This window comes from Osmerus eperlanus, chromosome 6, assembly GCF_963692335.1.
Source record: "Osmerus eperlanus chromosome 6, fOsmEpe2.1, whole genome shotgun sequence".
Taxonomy (NCBI): Eukaryota; Metazoa; Chordata; class Actinopteri; order Osmeriformes; family Osmeridae; genus Osmerus; species Osmerus eperlanus.
The window spans coordinates 19314457-19342280 of record NC_085023.1 but is presented as its reverse complement, the minus strand read 5'-3'; the positions used below and the strand labels follow the sequence as shown (position 1 = coordinate 19342280).

The 27824-nt window shown below is 48.9% G+C and overlaps 4 protein-coding genes across 5 annotated transcripts; 2 read left to right on the top strand and 2 right to left on the bottom strand.

The window, feature by feature from the left end:
* The first annotated feature begins 493 nt into the window (after positions 1 to 493).
* On the top strand, positions 494 to 4314 carry dync2li1 (dynein, cytoplasmic 2, light intermediate chain 1). The gene is made up of 13 exons (XM_062464226.1): positions 494 to 594; positions 784 to 913; positions 1033 to 1067; positions 1275 to 1344; positions 1548 to 1636; positions 1776 to 1971; positions 2062 to 2130; positions 2236 to 2313; positions 2477 to 2556; positions 2834 to 2904; positions 2988 to 3085; positions 3176 to 3268; positions 4082 to 4314. The coding sequence occupies exons 1-13, from the start codon at positions 581 to 583 to the stop codon at positions 4142 to 4144; spliced, it is 1086 nt and encodes a 361-aa protein (XP_062320210.1). The 5' UTR covers positions 494 to 580; the 3' UTR covers positions 4145 to 4314.
* Positions 4315 to 4334: 20 nt separating this feature from the next.
* Positions 4335 to 12694, bottom strand: abcg5 (ATP-binding cassette, sub-family G (WHITE), member 5). Its single transcript, XM_062464225.1, has 13 exons — positions 12114 to 12694; positions 11427 to 11548; positions 11165 to 11301; positions 9813 to 9911; positions 9234 to 9366; positions 8084 to 8223; positions 7871 to 8000; positions 7548 to 7761; positions 7190 to 7395; positions 6595 to 6733; positions 6018 to 6203; positions 5645 to 5757; positions 4335 to 5459 (listed from the first exon to the last, which is right to left on the bottom strand). Exons 1-13 carry the CDS (start codon positions 12281 to 12283, stop codon positions 5278 to 5280), a joined length of 1971 nt encoding a protein of 656 aa, XP_062320209.1. The 5' UTR covers positions 12284 to 12694; the 3' UTR covers positions 4335 to 5277.
* A 70-nt stretch (positions 12695 to 12764) lies between these two features.
* On the top strand, positions 12765 to 19484 carry abcg8 (ATP-binding cassette, sub-family G (WHITE), member 8). Of its 2 annotated transcripts, XM_062464224.1 has the most exons (14): positions 12765 to 12927; positions 13547 to 13642; positions 13887 to 14034; positions 14234 to 14472; positions 14966 to 15098; positions 15849 to 16118; positions 16275 to 16431; positions 16558 to 16653; positions 17191 to 17390; positions 17555 to 17631; positions 17896 to 18163; positions 18401 to 18528; positions 18655 to 18679; positions 18719 to 19484. In XM_062464224.1, the coding sequence occupies exons 1-14, from the start codon at positions 12877 to 12879 to the stop codon at positions 18790 to 18792; spliced, it is 1962 nt and encodes a 653-aa protein (XP_062320208.1). In that variant the 5' UTR covers positions 12765 to 12876; the 3' UTR covers positions 18793 to 19484. The 2 variants fall into 2 exon arrangements, with proteins under 2 accessions (XP_062320208.1, XP_062320206.1); XM_062464222.1 differs by having other exon boundaries at positions 18655 to 19484.
* Positions 19485 to 19914: 430 nt separating this feature from the next.
* lrpprc (leucine-rich pentatricopeptide repeat containing) lies at positions 19915 to 27147 on the bottom strand. The gene is made up of 8 exons (XM_062464221.1): positions 27036 to 27147; positions 26734 to 26938; positions 25098 to 25228; positions 24687 to 24802; positions 22573 to 22647; positions 22298 to 22382; positions 21522 to 21664; positions 19915 to 20184 (listed from the first exon to the last, which is right to left on the bottom strand). The coding sequence occupies exons 2-8, from the start codon at positions 26931 to 26933 to the stop codon at positions 20110 to 20112; spliced, it is 825 nt and encodes a 274-aa protein (XP_062320205.1). The 5' UTR covers positions 26934 to 26938; positions 27036 to 27147; the 3' UTR covers positions 19915 to 20109.
* Between the last annotated feature and the right edge of the window lie 677 nt (positions 27148 to 27824).

The following is a 27824-nucleotide window of genomic DNA, read 5'->3' as shown; positions in this document are numbered from 1 at the left end:
GAGCAAACATTTATAAATGTTGCTATGGGAAACAACTTATTTTATTTATTTTTATAAAACAAAACAAAAAAATGTTGGATGTAGGCATCAATACCACTTGAATGGTCTATCCGATTATTTTCTGTTAATCACATTACCTAGTAATAGTGATCCAATCCAGTTGCCAGAAGCCAAGTTATTATTCATTTATATTAGCACTTAAGACCAAATTAAAAAGTTATGAAATTTGACTTGTCATTTGTTTGGGTTTAAACAATCTGTTGCTTCAAGATATGTTTAGACAAGTGACTTTCCAGCCGGTTTTATACAGTTATAAAACACTTTTACACTTCATATAAAAGTTGCATTAATAAATCCATTAAATTTGTATGCGTGTTTTCCATGTGTCCTAGTGTTTTATCTGGTGTGTTTTTTAGGAAGGCCAGTTAAAAAGTGTAAAGTTAAATACATTTCCCACAATTCCTCTTCACAGAACTGAAGCATCAAAATGCGACGTTGCCTAGCGCAACGGCAATGTGTTTACGTCAGAAGAGGCTGAGAAATTTTACCCGAAGACCCAAGAAATATTTAAGTCAATTCAATGCCAAAGATAAGGTTAATACCCTCTAAATATTACTAGGTAGCGCTAACGTAACTTATCTCGCACTATTTGCAAGCTATTATTGCTAGCATGTTGTCACGTTAATGATACTGCCAAGCTAGCTGTACAGTACCGTAGCCAATTCAGGCTATGGTGATGTAGGCTAGCTAATTCAACATTTTGTTCTTTTGCACGGAAAGCAGTGACACGCTGTGGGATTTGGCAGCCGCAGAAGTTTATAGTCGGGAGACTGGGTCGGCAGAGGAGGATGGCAAGGACGAGAGGACACTTTTCAACGAGAGGACAGTTTTCTTTATGGGAAATAAGGCCGGGGTAAGCACCAAAGTCGCTAGACCTAATTAAGGCTGCAAATACTGAAGATAACCTTTGCTTGAAAATGGTGGTACGGGTTTGTAACCTGTCTACTTAACACCTTTTCAATACAATTTTAGGGTAAAACCTCGATCTTACTGAGATGCCTTGAACGGTGAGTATCGATGACACGGGAATGTAGCATTTGATAATTTGCAAGTCAAATAGTGTGTATTTCGCATTAATACATAAGACAAAGGCAGGAGTGTTAAACGGTTCTCCCAGAGTTCCAATATGAGCGAAAACACTGTTGAGTTCATACTGGGCCGTATACATTGGTACATATTGTAAGTAAATAACCTATAATATCGGTGTTTCCCAGGGATGAAGCTCCGAAACCCACGCTAGCTCTCGAGTACACTTTTGGCAGACGGGCGCGAGGACACAACACAGTAAGAGACCCTAGAAGCTAGCCAATTAAAGACAACGAATTAAAAGAATAAATAGCCTATTCATTCATGACTGAGAATATAATCAAACATATAGTACTGTACAGGGTTAGAAGAACTGCTTAGTGCATCATGCCCTGAATGGCCTGACTGAAAGGCCTGTAATGTGCTTATATTTTTTGCCTGGGTCTCCTTCTGTATTCCAGCCTAAAGACATTGTCCACCTCTGGGAGCTGGGTGGAGGTACTTCCCTATCAGAGCTGGTTCAGATTCCCATCACGGCTAACAATGTCAGGTCAGCAAAATCAGATCTTTACCTTACCCTACAGTGATGAGGTGTCACATGGTGTATCTTGCATTTTCCATCATATCCAAGGTGAAAGCCTGTATACTATTTATATCACTGTTAATGTGTGTGTGTGTGTTGGTCACAGGGCTTTGTCAGTGGTCCTGGTCCTTGACCTGTCCAAACCCAACTCCATGTGGGGAACCATGGAGAAGCTGCTGCAAGCGACTCGTGCCCAGGTAGAGAAAGCCTGCTCCCAGCCACACAGGACAGGAGAGTCCCAGGCTAGCTCCAAGCATCAGGCCCTGAACAATCCCCCGCGAGTCCTCCCTAAAGACCACCCTGTAAGAACTCAAAACACTGACCGTAGAAAAAAGACACTGGTGTTAAAACGCCTTATTGTTTGTCACTCAGAAGCTTGCTTCCTTACACAGGACAGGGAGTTGATTGACCCATTCCCAATGCCACTGTTGATAGTTGGCACCAAGTTTGATATCTTTCAGGTACATTTTAGGATTACACAACCTTTTTCCGAATGTGGGTTATGTAGTTATATATATAGTTATATAAATATACTGTACTCATTTAACCCTCAACCTATTTTCCAGGACTTTGACTCTGAGAAGAGGAAGGCGATCTGCAAGACCCTAAGGTTTATCGCTCACTACTACGGAGCATCTCTCATAGTAAGGTTTCAGTCCAGCTATGCCACCAACAACATCACCAATATCTTGAGTGTCTCTACAATACAGTTGACCCAAAACAAGTAGTTAATATTGATAGATTCTCAACATCGGCGTCTAACTAGCTATCACTGTTCGTTCTCCGTCTCACCCCTCCTACCTCCAGTTCACCAGCAGCAAGTCAGAGAGCCTGATGTCTAAAACCAAGAGTTTCTTCACACACCTTGCTTTTGGAGCTGAGAGAAGGTGAGTGGATCTGCAATTTAGATGCAACTATATTCTTGTTTGTTCCCACCCCCCCCCCCCACACACACACATAAACACACCAATCTACTGTTATAGACCCCTGTCTGTATTGCTGAGTCAGTCAGCATAGCACCCGCTACTCAGATCCATGTTTCAGTAGGTGTATGGGGTGGAATAGGCCTTCAGGACAGGTCCAGGGTCTGTGCGTCTGTGGGAAAATGTTCTACTCTTAATCTTTTATTTGTAACCAACTTGTGGTCTCCCTCTGTCCCATCAGCAAGTCAGTGTCATGTGACACCAGTAAGCCCTTGATCGTCCCTGTTGGAATGGATTCTCTCGGCCAGATAGGTGAGTTTCGGTCTATTTAGTGCGCCCCTGTGTGGTCAGAAATTTCTTTTTTATTTTATTGTATCTGTCTTTGCCTGCTGCAGGATCACCCCCTACGCCAAATGTGGATATTGGGTCCCTTCATGCCAGAAACCCTCTGGATCTGTGGAAGAAGGTGTTTGAGCGAATTTTCCCACCTGAGGTAATAATTTTTCTTCTTCTCTCATAATTTTTTATTTTTTTTTTAATTGATTTGTTTTACTCCCTGATCTGGTTTCTTCTTGCCCGCCAGAGCAACAGTGACCATAAGGAGCTGAAGGATCCAGCCAGGGACCCCCAGTACAGTGAACCCCAGATAGATGCCATGAGGATCCAGAAAGATCAGGTACAAACCACCTGGCTCTGGATCACCAGCAGACTCTAGGTTTACTCGGTCAAGACCTTATCGGTCCAGTCTTTAACCTTGTTATAACTTAACCAAGGTCTTCTTTGTAGTAATAGTTTAACAATCCATTACATCTATGATTTTAATCTTTTTTTACGACTTGTACTCTATGATACAAAGTATCACTTCAGTCTGACCGGCAGTACCCTAAGTATGATTGTCTTGGTCATGTAACAGTAATGACCCACAGGTGAGGCTGGAGCCAGATAAAGGCACTGGTATTTAAACCTGAGTAACCCTTCCTAAACTGTCTGCAAGGTGTTATCACAGACCTCACCTGAGGCTGTGCTTCCAGCTTCCCCATTGGACAGCAAGTGCTAGCAAGGGTGTGGTCAGCCAATAGGAGTAAAGATGCTCAAGGTCTGTCGGTGCCAGCTAGACTGTATCGTCGGGCAGCTTTTAACACGTGTCTGGCCAGCCACTGCCAGGCTATCCAAACACAGGCCATATGCATCACAAACGTGTGTGTTCATATTTAATGTCCACCAAAGTGTGTCTCTTTGATCCTTGAGTTTCACTGGTGTCAACTCAGATTGCTAAGATGCCGCACTTATGTTATTCAATCGAGAGAAGCTTCGTAAATGTATTGAGTTAAAGTGACACTGCATTAGAGCAATTTTAAACTCCTTGTTTTAAACGTGTTCTCTTCATTTCATGAAAACTAGGTGCATTGCTTTTGATTGAGCTTGTCCTTTATATCAAAGCAGGTGTTGTTCCACTGATGTTGAATTGCACTGTGTCCTCTATGTACAGGAACTGGAGCAGTACAAGAGGAACGCCTCAAATTCCTGGAAGGGATTACAGCTGGACTCCTAACAGCACAGGCCACGTGTACTTGTACAGGATAGTCAGAGAAAATTTTCTGAAACTTGTACCTGCCTTTGTCCTTGTGTAGTATGTTTTGTTAAAGACTTGTTTTATATCCTGAAAATAACGACCAATTCATGCTTGAGTTATATTTTTGCCTTCAAAAGGTGTCTTATGTATTTTGTAAAATAAACTATTTATTCTAAGTTTCCTATGGAAGCAAATCAGTGACAATGTTTTGAACTTAAAAAGTAATTGAATATGTAATATTTAAATTTAAACACCACTGAATTGGTTGATTTTGAATTAGACCTCTTTACAATTGAAATAGGAATTTATTTCAGTGAAAAATAAAATCAGATCCAATAATTTAAGGATCAGAAATTCAGGTTACTCATATTCGAACAGTAAAATTCAGCTCCCCAAAAATGAAAATTGAGCAACCTGAATTTCCGAACCTCGAATCAGATTTTTTTTTAACCTAAATTCATATTTCAATTGTAAAGAGGTGAATTCACCAGTATAATGTCACAATTGTTCAAGTTTTAAATACCTGGGATCCATCTTTCACACTTTTGTCATATAACATACGGTAAATTATCTACATAGAGCTAGCAGGATATGGCAACTGAAGATGCACACCAATAGTCCTACTACAGCATCGGAAACCAGAGCATTTAAAGATAGTGGAAAAATACTACAATCAACGTTGCAGTCATTGTAAATGCACGAGCACTTAAAAATCGGAAATTATTCTGATTGGTTGTCAGTGTATCCTAGTTCATCAGTTTTTTTGGACTGGACTATGCTACATCTTTTTTTATATATAGAACGATTCTTAGAACGATATCTTTAAAGTTATAGTTGTCATTATCGTCTTTGGTGTGAACGGGCCTTAAAACACAAATTTACTGTTTCTATGGATAATTCTGTGGTAAAAAAAAAAGAAAAGATTTCCCCTTGGGGGATAATGTTCCTCTACTGCCATGTTAGCACCATGTCTCATATCACTATATCTGTCTCATTATTTCCTTATAGCCTGAGGACTGTGTATATCGTTGTTTCTGTGGCTACAGTACAAAGACAAGCATATTTTTGCTCTGTGCTCATGACGACAGACTCAGCCAGGAAGTGGTCGTCTGTCAGTTCCGTACGAGGTGGTCTCTGATCTTGTAGCTGATAACCCCGAGAAGCACCAGGGCTGGCAGGAAGGCATAGAGCAGGAGGAAGTCCAGAGTGAAGCGGGAGAGAGCTCCTGGGTAACCCTGGTCAATGATCTGACCTCCATCCGTGATCAGACAAGCACCGGGTAGACTGGTCTGACCTGGGGATGATGTCATCACAAAGGGACAGGAATTAGATAGCGGATAGTCCCTGCTCTAAAACAACTCTAAAAGCGTAGTACATTTTAAGCCATAAACACAATAAGATATTTCTTTTTAGTTTTTAATATTTTAACAGATGTGACGGTGTTTACTGGAAAGAGCATTGGTTTTGTGTGTCACTTACTGCAAGTGAAGTTAAGACCGTGGAACTCGTTGACGATGAGCAGCTCGCAGCCGTACTTCTGGAAGGTGAGGTAGCTGAGCCACTGGAACACCACAGGCATCTGCTGGGTGCTCCTACGGAGGGGGGCGAGGGACAAACTTAGTACTGGCTTCCTCTCTCAACCATGCTCTCAAAGGCAGTGTTACAAAACAAACACATTGACTGTGGGTTCCATTCCACGATTGGAACCTCCAAAACCTTCACATTGCTGGAGAATCTAAATCAACTCAAGCAAACTGAAGGACGGGTGGTCATTCGTACAGACTACTTCCACACAACCACACGGCCAGCATGGATCTCCAGCAGCGCTTCACGTGTTGGGTCATGGTCTCACCTCAGGAAGCCGGACCCCACCATGATGCCCGCCACGTTGAGCAGCGCCACGCCGCTGTTGACCATGTTGGGGTTCTGCACCACGCCCAGCAGCACCAGGGTCAGCAGCTCCCCCACCACGTGAGGAACCAGGATCACGGCTGCAAAACACAGGAAGCGCCACGACTCAGGGAACATCCCCACTGTCCTGGGAGAGAGGGAAGAGGAGGTGGGGGTCAGATGGCTGAGCGGTTAGGAAATCAGGCTATTAATCAGATGGTTGCCGGTTTGGTTCCCGGCCGTGAAAAATGATGTGTCCTTGGGCAAGGCACTTCACCCTACATGCCTCGGGGAAATGTCCCTGTACTTACTGTAAGTCGCTCTGGATAAGAGCGTCTGCTAAATGACTAAATGTAAATGTAAGAGGAGGAGGAGGATGGGATTACTGTACATGCCATATTCACAGGTTGGACTGGTGTTTTATTTCACATTCACACAGAATGCTTGTACTGTAAGTAAAACATACATGAAAACAGTATTCTCCTCCTAGTGAACACACACACACATACACTCAAACACTAATATACACACACTCTTACCAGTAGAGGAAGGAGGAGAATATGAACACGCTGACAATGCTGAAGGGGAGGATGTGGATGATGTAGGCCAGGAACATCTGCCATTTGCTGTACAGACCATCCTTACTCTCCTGGTCACTGATAGCCCGCAAGGCAGGGACTACACACACACACAGGGCAGAGCAGAGGGTTAGCGTCAGAGGAAGGGGGATGGAAATCTTTTAATTATTTCACTTACATTTACAGACATTTACATTTAGTCATTTAGCAGACGCTCTTATCCAGAGCGACTTACAGTAAGTACAGGGACATTCCCCCCAGGCAAGTAGGGTGAAGTGCCTTGCCCAAGGACACGACGTCAGTTGGCATGACCGGGAATCGAACTGGCAACCTTCGGATTACCAGCCCGATTCCCTCACCGCTCAGCCACCTGACTCCTTCATTATTTCATTTTAACCGGTGCTTAGGTATTTCTCAGGATTGGGTGTGGAGATGTGATTTTCTGTGTGTGTCAATCATCGGTCCTTGCTCTGCACTGCTACCAGTGTCTCCTACCCTATAACACTGTCAGGTACGGTAGAGCATGCGGTTGTAAGGCATCACGGTGGACACTCACACAGAGCAACAGCGTTCAGCATGCCAGTGTAGGGCGAGGCCCCCATGGACTGGTAGATGATGCCTATCCGGTCCTGCACTGCCCCCTTTGTGACGTCCAGGTCCAGCCTCATGACGAAGAAGGCCACAAAGAGGCCGTAGATCAGGTTCTGGGACAGACGCATGAGGACGCCCATCCTGTCTCTGGACAAGTTCCTCACCGTCCTCCTACACACACACACACACGAGAGAGAGAGAGAGAGAGAGAGAGAGAGAGAGAGAGAGAGAGAGAGAGAGAGAGAAAGGTATGGAAAATTCGATATCTCATTCGTTCTCAATTCAAATTTGAGGGGAGAAAAAAGAAGAAGCTGTGTTTTGACCTGAGCAGCACAGCCAGCTTGGTGAATCCGCTGGGAGACTCTGTGCTCTTGAAGGGGATGCCAGGTTTGTCTGTCCTCTGACTGCTCTGCTCGATCTGGCGCAGCATGCTCTGGTAGATCTCTGAGCTCTGATAGAACGAGGTGATGTTGTGCATGCGACTGTAGGTGGCGGCCTCTCTCTCGCTGTTGCGAGTGTCCACCGACGTCAGGTCCACTGGAAGCCAATCAGAGGACAGCTGGATGAGAGAGGGGTCAGGGGTGATGACAGATAATAGTTAGGCCGGATGTCGGAATGGAGTCGGGTGGAGCTAAGTGCTCGGTACCGTAGATATCAAAAGGGTTGCAGTAGTCGGGACATTCGTAACCACTCTGGCTGAAGAAGTCCACCATCTCCCCCGGCTGTCCACAGAAAACCATCTCTCCTCTGCTCATGATGGCGATTCTGCTGAAGACCTGGGGCGCAGAAACACATGAATGATCAACACTAAAAGATTCACAGTCGAAGTTTAGATGGAGGCATCTCCAATCTTTCTCACCCTAAAGAGCTCAGAACGTGGTTGGTGGATGGTCACTATGACGATACGGTCCCTCCTGGCCAGCTCTGCCAGCAGCACCACAATCTGATTGGCGGTCATGCTATCCAATCCTGTGGTCGGCTCATCCAGAAGAATGACCTCTGTAATGACATTGCCATGTTAAGCACATTAAAGGCAGGATTGGTACATTTTGTGAACCTAGAAATTTTGGCTTGAGTTTGAATGGATTCAAACCCAAATTTCCCTCCCTCCAAAGCCATTCCCCTAAAACACATAACGATCTGCCTGACTAATGCCGGGAAGTAGAGAGGTAGGTAGCTAGACAGACAAGTATCATCCGTCTAATCATTGTATTAGGATGTGAAGTTTATTTGAGCAAATATGACAAAAAGTGCATCTCTACATTACCGACCCTGCCTTTAAGCTACACAAAACAGAAGTTATACAAAATAAATGATATCAGCTGGTGCTAAGTTTTAAAAGCTTAACTTTTTTAAGTGGGACAGACCTCTCAAAGGGGAAGTTCTGTTAAAGATAATGTACTTTCTGTTAATTTCTCTAATTAGGACAATTAAAAGATTGCCTCTTTATATAAAGGCTGAGTGGAATTAGCAGAAACATTAATTGTGTGTGATTAATTCATTTCCTGGTTGATTGAAGAGGCAGCGAATGGAAACTCTCATTACTGCGGCCCACTATTCAAAAGTAGAGTGGTCTGTCTAATCCTGAATGAAGCCTGAGACCCCTCGACCCCCCTGGGGGTCCCCTGGCCCTGATAAAGTCCACCTGGGACCCCCCCCCAAGACCACCCCCACCACTCTCCATAGGATCCGTCTTAATCCAGAGTGTGTGATAACCCTGTTTTTCATCACCTTCCTCCATCCCTCCTTTTGCCTTTGCTGCCATCAGTCACTTTATTCCCAGAGCAGGCTAACCTCTCTTAATACTTTACGAGGGACGGACTGGCTGTGATCAACTTTTTCTTTTATTCAAGGTGGCGCTCTTGTATCATAAATACACAAACCCTTTTAAGTTTGAGTTTCTAATTTTCAAACGTGAAATAATAATATATTCATGTCCTTTCAGAGGCTTCTTCTTGGGTAATGTAATTCCGAGCAGGCACAGCCGCAGACAGCCTGTTTGTACTCACTGGGGTCCTGAAGCAGCTGGCTGGCAATAGACACCCTCCTCCTCTCCCCCCCAGAGATCCCTGGGAAGATCCGTCCTCCGATCACGCTGTGAGCCACATGGCCCAGACTCAGCTCTGCCATGACGGACGACACCTGTGTGTCCATGATCAGTGTTTACATTCACTCATGACATCATCCCTGCCTACGCTCTGTGGAATGTCGGAACTCACAGGGCGGATGCTGCGCTGGGTCAGTAAATGAAGCGCACCTCAAATATCAGACAGAATTTGCGAATGGTTTAATGTCTGTTTGTGTTAGAAGCTCACAGGGTGTGTTTAGTGTGCAGATGTGATGCCAGCAGGGTGGTGCGGGCGCCAGGGGAGCCTCGTGGACTACCTAAGGGAGTCAGGTGGCTGAGCGGTTAGAGAATCGGGCTAGTAATCAGAAGGTCGCTGGTTCATTTCCCGGCCGTGTCAAATGACGTTGTGTCCTTGGGCAAGGCACTTCACCCTACTTGCCTCGGGGGAATGTCCCTGTACTTACTGTAAGTCGCTCTGGATAAGAGCGTCTGCTAAATGACTAAATGTAAATGTACCTACCTTCTTCTGGATGAGCTCAGCAGAGTGTCCCTTTAACGCCAGCTGGGCCGTGAAGGAGAGCGTCTCCTTCACTGTCAGGTAGCTCAACAAGTTATCACTCTGGTGGAGAGGGGAGGTCAGCAGAGCAGAGGGGAGGAGAGCAGAGGATGGAGAGGGGAGGATAGAGGAGGAGAAGGGAGGAGAGGTAAGAGGAGAGGGGAGGATAGAGGAGGAGAAGGGAGGAGAGGAGTTAAGACGAGGAGAAGGGAGAGAGAGAGTTAAGAGGAGAGGAGGAGACTCTTACCTAAGAAGCTACATGGTACAACAACTTTATGTTCTCTCGATTTTGATCAACCCTTCCTGCTCTTTAACTATATCCCAGTCTCTCCAACGTTCTCCCTCTCTATCTCTGTCTCATGGATGAAATGAGATCATAGTACATTTGAAACTGCTCCAAGCAAAATCGTATGTTTGAGAGCCGTGTATGCGTGTGTGTGTTTATCAGCACTCTTTCCCCTACAGGGACCGGAGACAGTGGTGAACCTTGTGACTTCGCCAGTCACCTTAATTAACACAGCAGGTGCTTGGACTGCTACACTTCCAACCCCAACCCCAACTCCTCAGTCCTTCTTAATTACTGAGAAATTTAATATCACCGCCTCCTTGCCGGCTTAGGACGGAAAGTTAATGACCGGCCTAATACAGAACCCCCACGAACCGGCAGGATTTTTATCTGCTCCAAAGTGGAGAGATTATTTCCAGCGACCGGGGTATGATTTAATTCATGCCGTGGATACACATGGACACCCATGAGAGAGATTAGCATATGAGGAGTCTATCTGTAACTCAAGTTAATTTCCCCCCAGCAGCCAGGCCACAGTTCCTTCAGTTCGAGCAGGACGTGACCGTTAGTAACCCCGGCCCTGACCTCTCACTCACTCCTACTTTCTTCCACTGCAGCTTTCACGGGCCAAAGCTCAGTGAAATGTCATCCAGCATAAACACACAGCCACGAGCAGGTAGATACACAAGCACATACACACCGTTATCACTTATCAGATAAAGTGCGATACTAATGAATTTACGATGAAATAAGTAACAGGGATGACCGCCTGGTCACACATAACCGAGAGCGTACACACAGAGATACACAGTGTTATGAGATAAGTTGAATTTATCTACTTGAATTAGCATAAATCAGATTACTAGCCCGTGCACTGCAGGTTGCATGTGTGTGTGTGTGTGTGTGTGTGTGTGTGTGTGTGTGTGTGTGTGTGTGTGTGTGTATGTGTGTGTGTATGTGTGTGTGTGTGTGTGTGTGTGTGTGTGTGTGTGTGTGGCTGGCACCATGCTGAGGGAGCTCATGGGGTTACCTGAAGCACATAGGAGAAACAGTCTTTGTACTGCTCTCTCTTCAGTTTCCTCCCGTTGATGGCCACCTCACCCAGTAGAACACCAGCGTTACCAATCCTGCCTGAGATGGCATCCATGAGGGTGGTCTTCCCTGAGCCTACCACACACACACACACACACACACACATACACACACACACACAGTTCTAGTGTGGTTGAGAGATGGTTCTGTACAGGGCTATGCGATAAGGAGATGGTTCTTCATAGCTATGTATACTGTACCTGAGTTTCCCAGAATGCCCATAATCTGACCACTGTCCACATGGAAGGAGACATCGTTGAGGATCTGACGTATCCACCTCTTCCTGTAGGAGGGAAGATCCCACCAGGGGCCCAAACGCTCACTGGACACACACACACACAGACACACACACACAGACACACACACACACAGAGACACACACACACACAAAGACACAAACACATACACAGACAGAGACAGGTAACTTTGAATTAGTTTGCATAGGTTCAGGTACAAGTTTAAAAGTGATGTGGTAAACAGTTGTGTTTCTTAAGAAAGATTATAAACATTAAATTTTACTGGCCGGTAATCAACAATAAATTAACACATCTTTTCTTTAACAACATGGTCTGGAAGTGGAAAATGTATTCTGGATGTTCGGAGGTTTTAAAGGTATACACTGACAATGATGGTATAGTTAGTAGTTGATTAGGGAGGGAGTCAGATGGCTGAGCGGTTAGGGAATCGGGCTAGTTATCAGAAGGTTGCCAGATCGATTCCCGGCCGTGCTGTGTCCTTGGGCAAGGCACTTCACCCTACTTGCATCGGGGGAATGTCCCTGTACTTGCTGTAAATTGCTCAGGATAAGAGCGTCTGCTAAATTTCTAAATGTAAATGTAATGGTTACAGATTTTGAACTGTGTAAACAGACTGCCAGGCACCCTTACCTGACAGTGTAGGATATCTTGCTGACACTCAGTCCGCAGGAGGGCTCGAGCTTCTCGGCCAGAACTCCTCTACTCATCACGCTCTTGTCCCCGACATACTTGAAGGACTCCTTCAACCTGGCACTCGCCGTCTGTTCTTCAACGGCCTCCATGGAGTATGTTCCGTTCATCTTTCAGCCGTCCGGACACCCACGGACCAGAGCAGAATGAGAGCGTACTTATTACTTACTATGCTAGTGTGATTTTGTATTTGTGTTGTTTCGCTGTATTCCATGTGTCTCTGTGATTATTTCCATTCGGTTGCGACAGTGTCTGTGTGGCACAATAAACCTAGTCTGTTATCAGAAGGAACTTTGCTCAGTGGTTGTATAAAGACCATGCTGTGCTCGTGTTGGCTACAGTGAGCTAGCTAGACAGGTCTGTCACTCTACCACTTGTCACTCTGCGCAACAAGGCTCTGGATGGAGTTGTTCTGTCACACCAACGCAGCGCTATGAGGCTCTGATGTAGGAGAACTAATCTAACTAACAGTCTCTGGTCCCAGGCCCTTGGTTCGGCCAAGGCAGGTGCGTTCTGGATTCATTATTTCACGTTTGGGGAAGAGTAGAAAAGTAGGGAGAGAAGAGAAAGAAGGAAGGAAGGAAGGAGGAAGGAAGGAAGGAAGGAGGAAAAACAAGAGCAGGGGACCTGAACTAACCACGAATGTGCACGGAAGGGGGGTTGACGACCTCTTGACCACAACCTCTCGCGGACATCAGTAACCATGGGGTCAGAGGCAGATGAGGGATCCTTGACAAAGGGGTCATCACAGAGGGTGAGTATTACAGTTGAAAGTTACGGTCAGACAAAAGTGGCGTAGATTGTCACATTTCTTACGATCCAGTCATTTCCCATCTTCAGAATGTGTCAGGATTAAGGTCAGTCTTAGTTTAACAGGCAAATAACCTGCACTTAACAAACACAAGAGATAGGCAGGGGGTCATTTAGGTTCATCTGCTATCCTTGGGCGGGGCTGATCTATCTATAATTTCTCAGAGGTAACTGGTTTGTTGCATCATGCTGACGAGGGTTGATGGTTGAGGACGCCAGATCTGGTTTGGTTCCCTGTTTACCTGCGCACTGCTTTATGTACACACAATCACACACACAATCACTCACAATTTACAAAGGAATCATTGGACAGTTAAACGTGCACGGATAATTGCTCCAGCAGTGGCCTTGATAAATAACCCAGGAAGAGCATATGTATGGTTAATGACAGTTTTTAAAATAATGATTCTGTAATAAACAAAATGTTTTACACTGAAAAGACTATTGGGTCTCATCTAACTGTCATGCTAGGTGTGCTCTGTCCTCTGTATTGTCTCTGTGTGTGTGCTCTGTATGTGTGTGTGTCTGTATACCCTCAGTAACCTCTCGTCTCCTCCTCTCAGAAAAGCCTGTTCTCTGTGTCAGAGGAAGACAGCGGTCTCTACTTCACCTACAGCGGAGGCTGCAACAAGCTGGAGGTTAGCAACCTGCACTATGAGGTAACCTCTTCGTCATCCTCCCTCTTCATCATCCTCCCTCTTCATCATCCTCCCCCATCATCCTCCCCCATCATCCTCCCTCTTCATCTTCCTCCCTCTTCATCATCCTCCCCCATCATCCTCCCTCATCCTCCCAAACGCATGCTCTCCATGAAAATATCTTTGGGTGGTTAACGTTGATGTGTTGGTTCTACAGTGGCATCTACTGTGATATGTACTTGAGTGTGTTTGTTTCGCATGCCAGGTCAACACTGCGGCCCAGATCCCGTGGTATGAAAGGTTGTCAGAGTTTAAGATGCCCTGGGAGATGAAGGGCGACAAGCAGACTGCCATCAGCAACCTGAACCTGCGTGTGCACAGTGGACAGATGCTGGCCATCATTGGAAGCTCAGGTACGAAGGGTTTCGATCCGCTCCACACCTGTAGAGTAGAGCAACTCCACGTAAACATGACATTACATTACATGTATGCATTTAGCAGACGCTTTTATCCAAAGCGACTTCCAAGAGAGAGTTTTACAAAACCTTCACAGAGTGCAGTGAACATTTCAAAGACCCCAGTGTGTGTGTGTGTGTGTGTGTGTGGTCCCAGGCTGTGGTAAAACGTCCCTGCTGGACGTGATCACGTGTCGTGACGAGGGCGGCTGCATGACGTCGGGCCACGTGCTGATTAACGGGCGTCCCAGCACCCCCCAGCTGGTGAGGAAGAGCATCGCCCACGTGCGCCAGGACGACCGGCTGCTGCCACACCTCACCGTCAGAGAGACGCTCACCTTCGTGGCCAAGCTGCGGCTGCCCACACACTTCACAGACGCCCAGAGAGACCAGCGGGTAAGCATGGCCTGGCATGGCCTGACATGGCCTGGCATGGCCTGGCATGGCCTGGCATGGCCTGGCATGGCCTGGCCTGGCATGGCCTGGCCTGGCACATAGCTACGGCTCCATGGGATTGGTAAAAAGTGTTGTGAACCCTCGGATGATCATAACTTTACATTTAGTCATTTAACAGATGCTCTTATCCAGAGCGACTTACAGTAAGTACAGGGACATTTCAACCCCGAGGCAAGTAGGGTGAAGTGCCTTGCCCAAGGACACAACGTCATTTGGCACGGCCTGGAATCGAACTGGCAACCTTCCGATTACTAGCCCGATTCCCTCACCGCTCAGCCACCTGACTCCCTTGATGAACTTTGAGTGAATATAAGCCCAGCCTGGTAATCAAAAAGGCTGGTAGACTGAGGATTCTCTCATTTAAAGAAAACGTCTCAACACTACAGAGTCTAATCAGAACCCTCGCTAACCCTCGTTGCACCTCCCGGCACAGGTTGATGATGTCATCGCCGAGCTGCGTTTGCGCCAGTGCGCCCACACCAGGGTCGGCAACGACTCTGTGAGGGGCGTGTCCGGAGGGGAGAGGAGGCGGGTCAGCATCGCTGTGCAGCTGCTCTGGAACCCTGGTGAGGAGGGGCAGGGGGGAGAGGGAAGTAGGGTGAGGTGAGGAGAGGAGGGGCAGGGGGGAGAGGGAAGTAGGGTGAGGTGAGGAGGGGGAGGGGCAGGGGGGAGAGGGAAGTAGGGTGAGGTGAGGAGGGGGAGGGGCAGGGGGGAGAGGGAAGTAGGGTGAGGTGAGGAGAGGAGGGGCAGGGGGGAGAGGGAAGTAGGGTGAGGTGAGGAGGGGGAGGGGCAGGGGGGAGAGGGAAGTAGGGTGAGGTGAGGAGAGGAGGGGCAGGGGGGAGAGGGAAGTAGGGTGAGGTGAGGAGGGGGAGGGGCAGGGGGAGAGGGAAGTAGGGTGAGGTGAGGAGGGGGAGGGGCAGGGGGGAGAGGGAAGTAGGGTGAGGTGAGGAGGGGGAGGGGCAGGGGGGAGAGGGAAGTAGGGTGAGGTGAGGAGGGGGAGGGGCAGGGGGGAGAGGGAAGTAGGGTGAGGTGAGGAGAGGAGGGGCAGGGGGGAGAGGGAAGTAGGGTGAGGTGAGGAGGGGGAGGGGCAGGGGGGAGAGGGAAGTAGGGTGAGGTGAGGAGGGGGAGGGGCAGGGGGGAGAGGGAAGTAGGGTGAGGTGAGGAGAGGAGGGGGTTGGATGGGGTGGGGAGACAGCAAAATAAAAAGTATTATTCCTGTATGGAGGCAACACTACACCCCAAACTAACATACAATACCCATAGACACTACACACCTGATACCTCCAGCTAACCTGCAGCTTCTCCTGTGCGGGCAGGCATCCTGATCCTGGACGAGCCCACGTCAGGCCTGGACAGCTTCACAGCCCACAACCTGGTCATCACCCTGTCCCGGCTGGCCCGGGGGAACCGCCTGGTGCTGCTGTCCGTCCACCAGCCCCGCTCCGACATCTTCCAGCTGTTTGACCAGGTGGTCCTTCTCTCCTCTGGGTCGGCCGTGTACTGCGGCCCGGCCCGGGAGATGGTACCCTACTTCACCAGCCTGGGACACCCCTGCCCGCGCTACTGCAACCCCTCCGACTTCTACGGTAGGTTGGGCGGTGTTGGTGGAGTAGGTGTAGAGACCGACTGGCAGAAAGACTGGTAGACAGACACACATAGACCCAGATATGTGACACACAAAGTATGTATATACTGTGTGATAGTTTTGCCTCATTCTTTCATGATTGTGTGTGTGTCCTCAGTGGATCTCATCAGTATAGACCGGCGCAGCCCAGAGAGGGAGGCGGAGTGTTTGGAGAGGGCTGGGGTGCTGGCCACTCAGTTTGTGGAGAAGGTCAAGGGGACGGAGGACTTCATGTGGAAGGCACCGGAGTCTTCCAACCCGCTGGAGGGTGTGAGGTAAGGTCGACTGAGCTAGCAGTCGGAGGACATCTCGAGTCCCCACACAAGCACACAGTGCAGAGGGGATGTACTTAGAGCACTACTTAAAGTCCTGTCCATGTGACTTGAAACTTCTCCCACCAGCGACCCGCCCACGCCGCGGGACGAGGAAGTGATCACTGTGACCAATCAGAGAGACCGTCTTCCCGGCCGGCTCCACCAGTTCACCATCCTCTTCAGGTGGGTTCTTACCCCTGAATCTAACCAACCTTCTTATCACTTCACTAACCAGATAGCCAATTAGTGAGTCTCTAATAAGAAGAGACAAATGTAATTCATGGTGGTATATCACCTGATCAAATAGCACAGGCTAACTTGGGTCATTACCCCCAAATGACCCAAGAAGTGCATAGGTGGGAGAGGTCATTAGGACTGGAGGTTACTTCACCCTTTAACCTCTCCTCCTCCATCATTTACTCATTCTTTAACTTTGCCCTCTTCTTCTCCTCCTCTTCTTCCTCCTCCTCCTCCTCTTCTTACATTTACATTTAGTCATTTAGCAGACGCTCTTATCCAGAGCGACTTACAGTAAGTACAGGGACATTCCCCCGAGGCAAGTAGGGTGAAGTGCCTTGCCCAAGGACACAACGTCATTTGGCAGAGCCGGGGATCGAACCCGCAACCTTCTGATTACTAGTCCGTTTCCCTAACCACTCAGCCACCTGACTCCTTCTTCCTCCTCCTCCTCTTCCTCCTCCTCTTCTTCCTTCTCCTCAGGCGTCAGGTGTACAATGACTTCCGGGATCTGGTGACCATGCTGGTGCACGGGTTCGAGGCCCTGCTCATGGCCCTCCTGATGGGGTTCCTGTACTTCGGGGCGGGGGAACAGAGGCTGTCCCTCCAGGACACGGTAGCGCTCCTCTACATGATCGGAGCGATTACGCCGTTCGCTGTGGTGCTGGACGTCATAGCCAAGTGTGAGTGCAGCTGACCTGTCCAGCCAGAGGACGGTCGGCTGTTTGATCTCAGTCAAAACAAGTTTGAGTCTGTAGGAGAAACGGAATATCCTGATGCTACTTATATGAGCAGAATTTTTGTTGTCGTCAAGATAGGATCTTGCTTACGATCTCTGAACCCACAGGTCACTCTGAGAGAGCCATGCTGTACCACGAACTGGAGGACGGCATGTACTCAGTCACCTCCTACTTCTTCGCCAAGGTAACACATCGACTAAATTCACTAACTCCACTATGAACTCCCTAAATTCCAGACCAATCTCTACAATCCTGGGCTTCACATTCACCTAACTGCACTTACACTCTCAGCCACCAGGGGTCAGTAAAGCTCCATTCATCAGTAAGCCCTTTATAAAACTGGTGCTGCAACCTGTCTTAGTAAATATTGAGAGGGTGGTGGGTGCATATGTGTGTGTGTGTACACTGTATGTCGTGTGTATAATATGTGTCTCTCCATCTTCCCTAGATACTGGGGGAGCTCCCAGAACACTGTGTGTTCTCATTGGTCTACGGTCTGCCCATCTACTGGCTGGGAGGCCTCAACCCCGCCCCTGACCGCTTCCTGCTCAACTTCCTGTTTGTGTTCCTGATGGTGTACTGCAGCCGCGCCATGGCGCTGTTTGTGGCGGCGGCCCTGCCCACCCTGCAGACGTCGGCCTTCATGGGCAACGCCCTCTTCACAGTCTTCTACCTGACAGGGGGCTTCGTCATCAGCCTGGAGAACTTGTGGATGGGTGAGTGAGGAGGCTGGCGTCCCGAGGGTTCTCCCCTGGATGAGTTTCCCTGGGAGCTTTTCCTCGTCTTCCTTGAGGGTTTAGTTTGGGTTAGGAGCAGTTCTATGGGCGTGTGTGAAGTCCTCTGTGACGGTGCTTGTAAAAAAGGGCAGAGCAAATACATTTATATTTGATGGAGAACATCCTGCTTCCTGTCATCTTACCTTACGCCCCCCCCCCCCCCCCCCTCTCCTCCAGTTGCCTCATGGTTCTCCCACGCCTCCTTCATGCGATGGGGGTTCGATGGAATGCTACAGGTCCAGTTCCGGGACACCAAATACCCCATCACCCTCGGCAACATCACTCTCAACTTAGACGGCATATTTGTAAGTACCTGATTAACCGCACATCGACAGCAATGTATACATCAGCTGTCAAGATGGATATCAACAGTTTCCCTCGATGCTAAAGCAGCTTAATGACCCTTCTCTGTGTGTGTGTTCTAATTACAGATAGTGGAGGCCATGGATATGAACCAGTACCCACTGTACTCCTGCTACCTGGTTCTGGTTCTAGTCTGTGTGGCCTTCATGCTCCTATACTACCTGTCCCTCAAGTTCATCAAGCAGAAATCCAGTCAGGACTGGTGAAACCACCCTAGCCTGATCTTGACTCACCAGCTGTGGGGTTCTCTCTCTACCCGGCCCCCCTCACCTGGAGAGCGTGCTCACATCGCCTTCCAACTCCTGTTGACCGAAGCTTCATGGTTCCAACCGCAGTTTAAAAGACTCGATAGTAGACCAAATGTATTTTTTCAAATGTTCCTAACCTAGGCTGATCTACACAGAAAGTGTAGATCAAATGTACCAACCGTGATCATACGTGTTGGGAATCTGTTCTGAGCGTCTTTTTATGAAATTCAAATCAAAGGAATCATTTTGTTGCAGTACCTCTGTCTGCCACTGGATGGCAGCCAAGTACTGCCTTCTCTGAAGACGGTTCATGAATGATGGAATTTCTTCCTCTCCTTTATTTTGTCTTGGCAAATGATTAGAGTGCTACTCTGGCAGATATCCATCTACAGCTTTTGCTTGTTCCATTTTCAATCTTCTTTTATACAGCTTAATCTTTTTTGTATATGTAAGGTTATTAAGCTTAACAATGTGTGTGCCAGTATAGCGGCTCCTCTGAAAAGCTTCGGAGAGGTTTAGTAAGTCACACTCTGAAAAGGGGTTTGTGTTGCAGATGAAAGATTATGTAAGTTTGTTTGCACTGGTGCAAAAGCCTGATAAATATATCTACCAAATCTTTAGGGTCAAAATCAATAAAGGATTAAATTGTTTGAAGCGGTCTACTTGAGATATGTTCCAGCCATTTCTTCCTCTACTAAAACTCTATACTGATATACAAAGCCATACAATTTTATAGCATACATTCAGTCAAGGGAGATGCTGGAATATTCTCTAATTCCATACCGGGATAATATCTAGGATAAGATAGAGGGCAGCTGCCATATTTACTGAGACAGTCATATTCGTAACAAGTGTTGGGAGGTCAGTGCCCTTGGCTACACCACCAACTGGCAGCAGAGAGAGGAAGACAGGAAGGAGGGAAGGTGAGGAGGTCCTGGGTAGAAGACATGGACAGACTGGAGGAGGTCTAGAGAAGCAGGGTGTGTTTGTTTCCGTCACCCAGGCCAACCCAGGTGAGACAGTGCATCTCTCTGGCGAAGCTCAAACTCCACCCCATCAGGCTCCAGAAAAGAGTGGAACTTTCCAATTCGCATCTTTTATTTTATTTTAGCATAAATACTTCTGTACATCATCATCAGAATTATCATCGGCAAGGTGAACGGGACTCAACATCAACATCGACAGCAGCACAGTATTACACCAAATCTGCTCTGAGGCTTATAAAAAAAAAAGAACAAAAGCAAGAGAAAAGGAGAAGAGGAGAGGGAAGATGTGTTATTCCTCTGCAGGCGAGCGAGCCGGGGCCCTGGTTCTCTCCTTCAGCTTGTCTGCGTAGAACTTGTACGACTCCTTCAGAGATAGAGAGAGAGACAGAGGGAGAGAGAGGGAGAGAGGGAGAGGAAAGAGGAGGAACAAGAGTTAGCTTGACAAGAATCCAAAACCAAGTAACTCTCCACACCCTGCATGACCACTTCACACAGTATGGTTGATGAGGGGAACTGACTGCTGTTCTGTGTTTGGTGGTTTACTGCTTTTCTCTCTCAAAAAAAATTACAAATAAATACACATAGCACCCCTGGGCCCAACTAATGGACTTCTTTAACCAATCAGACTGTTGTTTCATCTGTTAAATCCAGATTAATACACAAATAAGGGATTTGGCTTGGCCCTCCTTTCCTCCCCCCTAGTCCTGCTAATTAATCGCTCCTTTCAGCCTGCAAAAAAGTGGCCTTTTTTTTTGGTGGGGAAGGTGAGTGCTTTCTGAAGATTAAAGTTTCTCTAACATTGTATATTCCCCTATTAACGGTGTAATTAAAGTCGATAAATAGCGCCGGCCATGTTGCAGGGAGAGGCAGCGGCCCTCAAATCTCCCCTTATCTCCCCTCTCCTGAGGCGCTTTGTAGACGCCAGCAGAGCTGTGCGGACGCAGGGGGGGGGGGGGGGGCGCAGTACCTGAGATTGGCTGGTGTAAACTTAAAAAGGTGAACGGAGAACTGGAGATGGAGGGGGGTTTAGAGTCACCCTCCCCGCCCCCCGCCCCCCGCCCCCCCTCATCCATCTCGCCCCTGTTTTCTTTAGCGTGGTTATGAAACGTACCTTTCTGACAGGATGTGAATAATGCAGCGACACTATGTGAGGTTCTTTCTCTGTCTCCATCTCTGTGGATTGCCTGAGAGGTGGAGGGAGGAGGGGGGGGGCTCCTATACCTGCCTGCTGTCTCCGAGGGGCCATTCATCATCAGTGCGCTGTGCGCGCGCAAGTGTGTGTGTGTGTGACCTAACGGTAGCTGGAGGGTCCTCTAGGTCCTGTGTTCGACTGGATTGACTCTCAGGTCAGAAGTCTGTAAACTACACCGAGAACTATGACTCACACTGAAGGAAACGACTCGACAAACAAGAGCCAACAAATACAGCAGTGGAAGGAAGCAGTTGCTTTGTGCAGAGAGCTTCTCTGGCGAGGCAGGCTGTTCACTCAGATTACCACTTTTAACCCCCATGGCAACACAACCACGATGGCAGCCATTAGACCACCAGGGCAAGAAGTGCCAGCTACGGTTACAGTTAGTGTGTATGAGGGTGTATAAATACACACAGAGGCAGACAGACACATTTATGTGTGTGTGTTTGTATGGGTATGTATAAACATTTAAAGACACGTTTGTGTGTGCGTGCGTGTGTGGTTCTCACAGGGGGCTCTGTAAAGGGGGGGGTCTCTCCAGCGTTGCGGTACATCTCAGCCAGCCTCTTCAGAGACAGCTGGTTCACCTCCACCCCCTCCTGCTGCATCTGGAGGTACAGGGCCTTGGCCTGCTCCAGGTCTTTGTCCACATCTGCCAGAGCAACACGGAGACACGGACACAAACACAAGAGAAAGAAGTCAGGAGAAAAGAACGGGCGAGCAAAAAGTGAACCGTGAGGTCGGCCCAGGAGAGAGAGAGGAAGGAGAGAGAGGAAGGAGAGAGAGAGAGAGAGAGAGAGAGAGAGAGAGAGAGAGAGAGAGAGAGAGAGAGAGAGAGAGAGAGAGAGAGAGGGAGAGAGAGAGAGAGAGAGAGGAAGGAGAGAGAGAGAGAGGAAGGAGAGAGAGAGAGAGAGAGACAAAGAGGAATACAACCCCGAGATGGGTAAAAAGAACAAGAGAAAAGACAGAACAGAACATTTTTTTATTCTCCCCCCGGCCAGACCTTGACCGCTAGTCAGGGGCTAATGCTAATGAAATAGTCATGCAGGCTGGGTCTCCAGTGTGGTGGAGAGTAGCAGTTTGTGTTGCGTTTAGCACGCTAGGCTAGCTTGCACGGCTAGCTCTTTAACTGACATGTGTTCCTCCCCTTCCTGAACACCTCCCTCTCCTCACTCCTGCCCTGATTGATGCATTTTTAAAGAGCCAGTTCATATCCAGGAGTTAGCCCCTGGGACAAGCTCCGTGTGAGTGCAGCGCAGCCTCACAGGTGTACGGTGACACTCACTGTAACACTTCAGCAGGTAGGCGTACAGAGTCTCCTTGTCTGTGAAATCTGGGATTAAGTTGACCAGGGTCTTGATCTTGCCCGCCTACAGCAGACAGGGAGTAGGAGAGGGACAGGAAGAGAGAGAGAGAAACTTGACACACAAGCAATATCTGACTGTTCACTGAGAGCCTGGTAAACAAGGAGTATCCCTGGGACAAATATTAATGGTTAAATGTGCTTCCTTGCTAGTGAGTGAGTGTGTATGTGTGTGTGTTTGTGTGTGTGTGTTATACCTGTCCTGGTTTCTGGGCCAGTCTGGACATGTACGACACCAGAAAGTCTTTCTGTTCCGCTACGGCGTTACAGCGCTACGGAGAGAGCGAGAGAGACAGACAGAGAGAGAGAGAGACACAGAGAGAGAGACAGACACAGAGAGAGAGACAGAGAGAGACAGAGACAGACAGAGAGAGAGAGACAGACAGAGAGAGACAGACAGAGAGACAGAGAGAGCGAGAGGGGGGACAGGAAACATAATTACAACCAGAACTACAAAACTACACACACACACACACCGTTTCTGTGCGTGTTGTATTTGGGGTCCTGTGAGTGTTTTTGACTGGCCCGTCCCCGCCATCATATCTCTGTACACTCCACACAGCCCTCTGAACACAGAGGTTAATTACATAGCTAATAGGGTGTCTGCTAGATAACTACGTATTTCTTTATGAAATTAAAATGCACAGTGCTGTTCACTTCAAAAGTATAATTATCTACACTTAGTCATATGAAAGGGCCCCCCCCCCCCCCCCCCGATTTACATCTGCATTTAGCCCCGACTTCACCACTAGTCGCTCGCTCTCCACGACAATTTAGCCAATTAGCGGAGAGCAGGAAGTGAGGCAGAGGAAGTTAGCTGTGTGTTAATGAGGGGAGAGGGGCGAGAGGTCGTGACCTTGGTGTGAAGGGGGTGGGGGGTGCAGCAGGCGCGGGGGGGTGTCAGGGCAGCCCCTCACTTCTAGCTGACAAGGGGGTGACGGGCGCTCCTGGGACGAGCCAGATGTGTGTGTGTGCGCCGTAGAACCCCAAAGCTAAATGTTAGCGCAGAGTTGTTCAAGCCAACAATCCAGCCCGTACCTCACCTCTGAGACGATAAAAGTCTCTGCTAAGTGTTTTGGGATGTGTGTGTGTACGCCTGCATGCCTATAAGTGGTGCATTAAAGCCTGCCGTGCTCAGACTCCTGGCAGCGGGTTCACAGCCAATGAGGTGGGATTACAAGCCAGTCGTGAACAATGTGCGTCCCTCTCCTTGGGTGAATTAAAAGCCGCTTGGCCCGGCAGGCTTTTAACAGCGGCCCGTATTAAAACAAGAACGCTGCTCGCCCCCACTCAGACGCAGAAGGCCTTCGGTACCATCGGCCAATTAGACAGCGCTGTTCCGCTGCATTCTCCACTTTCTCCACCCCCCCCTCCGGGGTGGTCCCGACAGTCTGACTAGCAGTGACTGCGCCCCCCCCCCCACATTCTCCCAGACGAACGCCTAAAAGCTCTGGACGGCTAGGGAGCATCCCTCCCCCCTAACCTCTCCACCACCCCCACCCCCCATCCCTCCTTTCACTATGAACCTCATACAACGTCCGTAAGGACCTCCTCCTCCCCCCCTGTATCCCACTCTGCTTCATTAGGTACCTTTTATCCCACTCGGCACTAATGACTTCATTTCCTCCCCCCTCACAACAGACCGGTCCTCCTCTGCTAGGCCTAGTTACAGGCTTTCAGGAGTTTGCCGTTTAGGTTCCGAAAGCCTGTAAAAGTTGGCCTGCCTGCTACTTTCTCCACAACCTTAAAGTGACTCCGGGTCTGAGCAGAGAGGAGAGGGGCCTGGTACAGTAGCACAGTACCACACCAGACCTGTGCTGAACAAGACCAAGCTGGATCAGATCTGACCACTACGGGACCACATGACACCAGACACCATCCCAGACCAGGCCATCCTCTACTGGACTGCTCCACCAAATGATGCAGCAATTAACTGAAATCACGCACCACCAAAACCCAGAGGAGGTGAGGTATCCTGGCTGATCTCCACCTACGGATGTGGATGGCGGCTACGGCTCCTGATTGAGCGGTGTTGGAACTCCCTGTGAAGTGGAGCAGCTAAGGTGGAGCAGCTAGGCGTTGTAGCGCTCGGTGTTTTCACGCCACTCTGGGAAACGCTAAGTGACACAGAACCACGGAAAATCCATCTCGCTCGCATACAGCACCCATTCAGAACCAGGGGCGAGAGTCAGGGAACGCAGTTTGGAGAAATTGAGGGCAATTTGAAAAAGGCTGAAATTGCTCCCTCTCTCTTTCACACACATACATGTGTAAATACAGACACACAGAGAGACATCTCACACACACTCACCGCCAGCATGAACTTGGCATCTTCTACGCGGTCCATCTCCAGTAGTTGCAGAAAGAGATCGGAAGCGGCTCTGTACGACGCAAAGTGATTGGCTAGTCTCTCTGCCATGGCGCTGACTGGACAAACACACACACAGTTAGATCACACACCTGAAACTCAACCTTCAAGTCGCTGTACAGGACACACCCAAGACAGCCACCCATAAACAGCTCTCTTTAGTGAAAGAGGGGTGAATCCTGAGTCCTTGTGTCTGGATTGTTTGCTGCTGTGTGTTGTGTGTGGTGTGTGTGTGTGGTGTGTGATGTGTGTGTGGTGTGTGTGGTGTGTGTGTGGTGTGTGTGGTGTCTGTGGTGTGTGTGTGTGGTGTGTGTGTGGTATGTGTGGTGTGTGTGTTGGGTGTAGATATCGTACGTTTGTCCAGGGCAGCCTCATTGTTCATCTCCAGAACTTTCCGGAAGACGAAAGACATGCTGGGCGCGGGCTCGTCGCTGGCCTGGGTGTACACCGCCTCCAGGCGCTCCACCGCCCCCTCCAGGTCACCACTGGGAAGGGCGGGGGAGGGGGTTGGAGAGAGAAAAGACGAGTTAGTTTGAGAAGTTATACTTACTGAAAGTAACGCTCATGCTTTAAGGGAACAGAACTAAGCGGAAATGTCATTTTGCATGCTTCTACACACCTCCGACACATTATGCACATTTAGTGTGCGCATAGTTTTAATATAGGCCTTAACAGCTTCCTCTGTAAGATTTTAAAAATAACTGTAGAACTAAGGGAACAATGCTAAACAGATAGTTTGACAGAGAGGAAGGCAGACAAGGATATAGAGTACAGAGTGCAGTGATTACTCATACCATTCTCCTAATGTCAAACGTGGAAAAAAAAAACAAGAAAGGAAACACACTCAACGTTCCTCCCACCGATCAAACATTTATCGGACGCCCGCATCCGGTGAAAGGCTCGGTGTGTGTGTGTGTGTGGGGGGGGGGGGAGTGGGCAAGGGGGGGGGGGGGTGGGGGTGGGCCTGATGCGGGCGGACTGGGGTACGAAGCGACCCGAGGAGGACGGCGGTGGCGGAAGTGAAGCCACCGCTCGCGCTCCAGTGGGCAGCGCCGGCGTTTCCGCTCGGCCGGGGCTGTCAGGCTGAACTCTGACCCTGCGGAGGGGGGGGGCTCCTAAGCAGCTGTGACACGGCGTGCCGGGGCGGCTCAGCCCACTGGCTGAGGGGGCAGGCGGGAGGCGGCGGCGAGGGGGAAGGAGACGGGGCTTTCAGAGGGGGCCCTCGCTTCGATTATTCAGCCTCGCCGGTCACAGCCATCGCCGCGCGTACAGCTCCTTTAAATATTCACATGAACTGGTGGCGTGACAGGGGCTGGTGTGATTAGCTTGGTGGGTTGAATTGTTAAGATTTCCCCCCCCGATTCAACGCTCTGGTCTGTTCACAACCAGCAGCTTCAACACAAGCAATCTCTGATCAAATCAGATAGGGGCACAGTGGAAGGGTGGGGTGGGGTGGAGGGGGGTCAGGGAGGGCTAGAGAAGGAGGAGAGGACATGTGCACACACACACACACACAACTAGATGCCCTGTTTGTGTAGATTATACCTTTATCTGAGGATATGATTGACTGCAATGATTTTAAGTGCAGGTCACTGAGTCTGCACACTCTCCACTGATACAATTACAATCATCCAGTCCTTCCACTGTTTGGAGACATTGCTCTGCAGGGCATTTGGACACTTCCATCTTAAAGGATGGACTACATTTACCCACTGACCGTGGCTGCAGGTATCCAGGCACAGAGACAAGAACTTATTCAGGAAACACCAAATAAATACTGCAACACTGATATCTAGACGTGACTACGGAGCGCCCATACGTTTTGTTTTTGAGACATATTTTGGGTCTTTTTAGGTCTTTATTGAACAGACTGCTGAGATAAACAGGAAATGTAGGGGAGAGAAAGAGGGGGAGAAATGCAGAAAAAGACCCGAGCTGGATTTGAACCCGTGCCCTACCCAGTGAGCTACTGGAATGCTCCTGGCCTTACTTGTTGATGTGGGCCAGGGCTAGGTTGTTGACAAACACCATTCTGGACAGGTTAAGGGGCACCCCCATTCCATTCATCAGAGTCTGCGCTTCCTCGATGCCCTGGATGTCCCCATGCCGACCGAGGGCCTGGACCAATCGGGTGACAGACAGCTGGGACGGGACCTGGTCTGTCTGGAGCATGGTCCTCAAGGTTTCCATGGCGTCTAGACACGGGGGAGAGAGAGAGAGCATGAGAGGGAGCAGGAGAGAGAGTCAGACACAGTGAAGGAGTGTGTGGTTTGCATGTGTGTTTTGTCTAACCTTTGACCTGGTCTTTCTTGGCCTGAGTGATGACCAGGAGGCTGGAGGCGATGTCGTTCAGGTGGAATCGAGGGATCCGGGACACAGCACTGTGGGGGGGAGGGAGGGTGGACAGGAAGACCAATGATTGGACACATAAATGGATCCATGTCAGCAGGATGTAATTCTCACTTCAGATGGGGGACGGCTCGCCTCTCAACCTTTGAGGAACAAGCAAATATCACGGAGAACCATTCTCAAAGATGAAAACAGCAAGACGACAGCATGTAGAGAATAAACTGGGAGAGTAAGGGGATGGAAGGAGAGTGGAGGTCCACGGAGAGAGGGATGAAAACGAGAGAGGGAGGATGTGTTTAGAGAGCAGGATCAGGACTGAAATGGGGCACATCTCTCTGTGTCTGCGTGTAACGTCTGGTCACGACCGAACAAAAGGACAGTGTCCCTTTGTTAGGTGGGAAGGATGCATCCTCAACTACTCTCTCTCCCTGTGTGTGTGTGTGTGTGTGTGTGTGTACGGGGCCAGGCAGGGGAACAGAAGCTTCAGCGGTGCTCAGAGCATAGTACACGCCACCTCCTGCTCCCCCTTTCGCTCATCCCTCCTCCCTCCCTCCATCCCTCCGTCCTTGCAGTCCTCTTTTTCATTTCACAGCTCCTAAAACCTCAATAAAACTCTTCTTTTTTATTTCAGACCCTGACCGGATTAATCTGGCCGCTCAATTGAGCATCAGCCGGCTGCTCCTTATCGCCGCGGCGACCGCCAGCGCGGGTCGTCGACAGATTGCCGCGGAG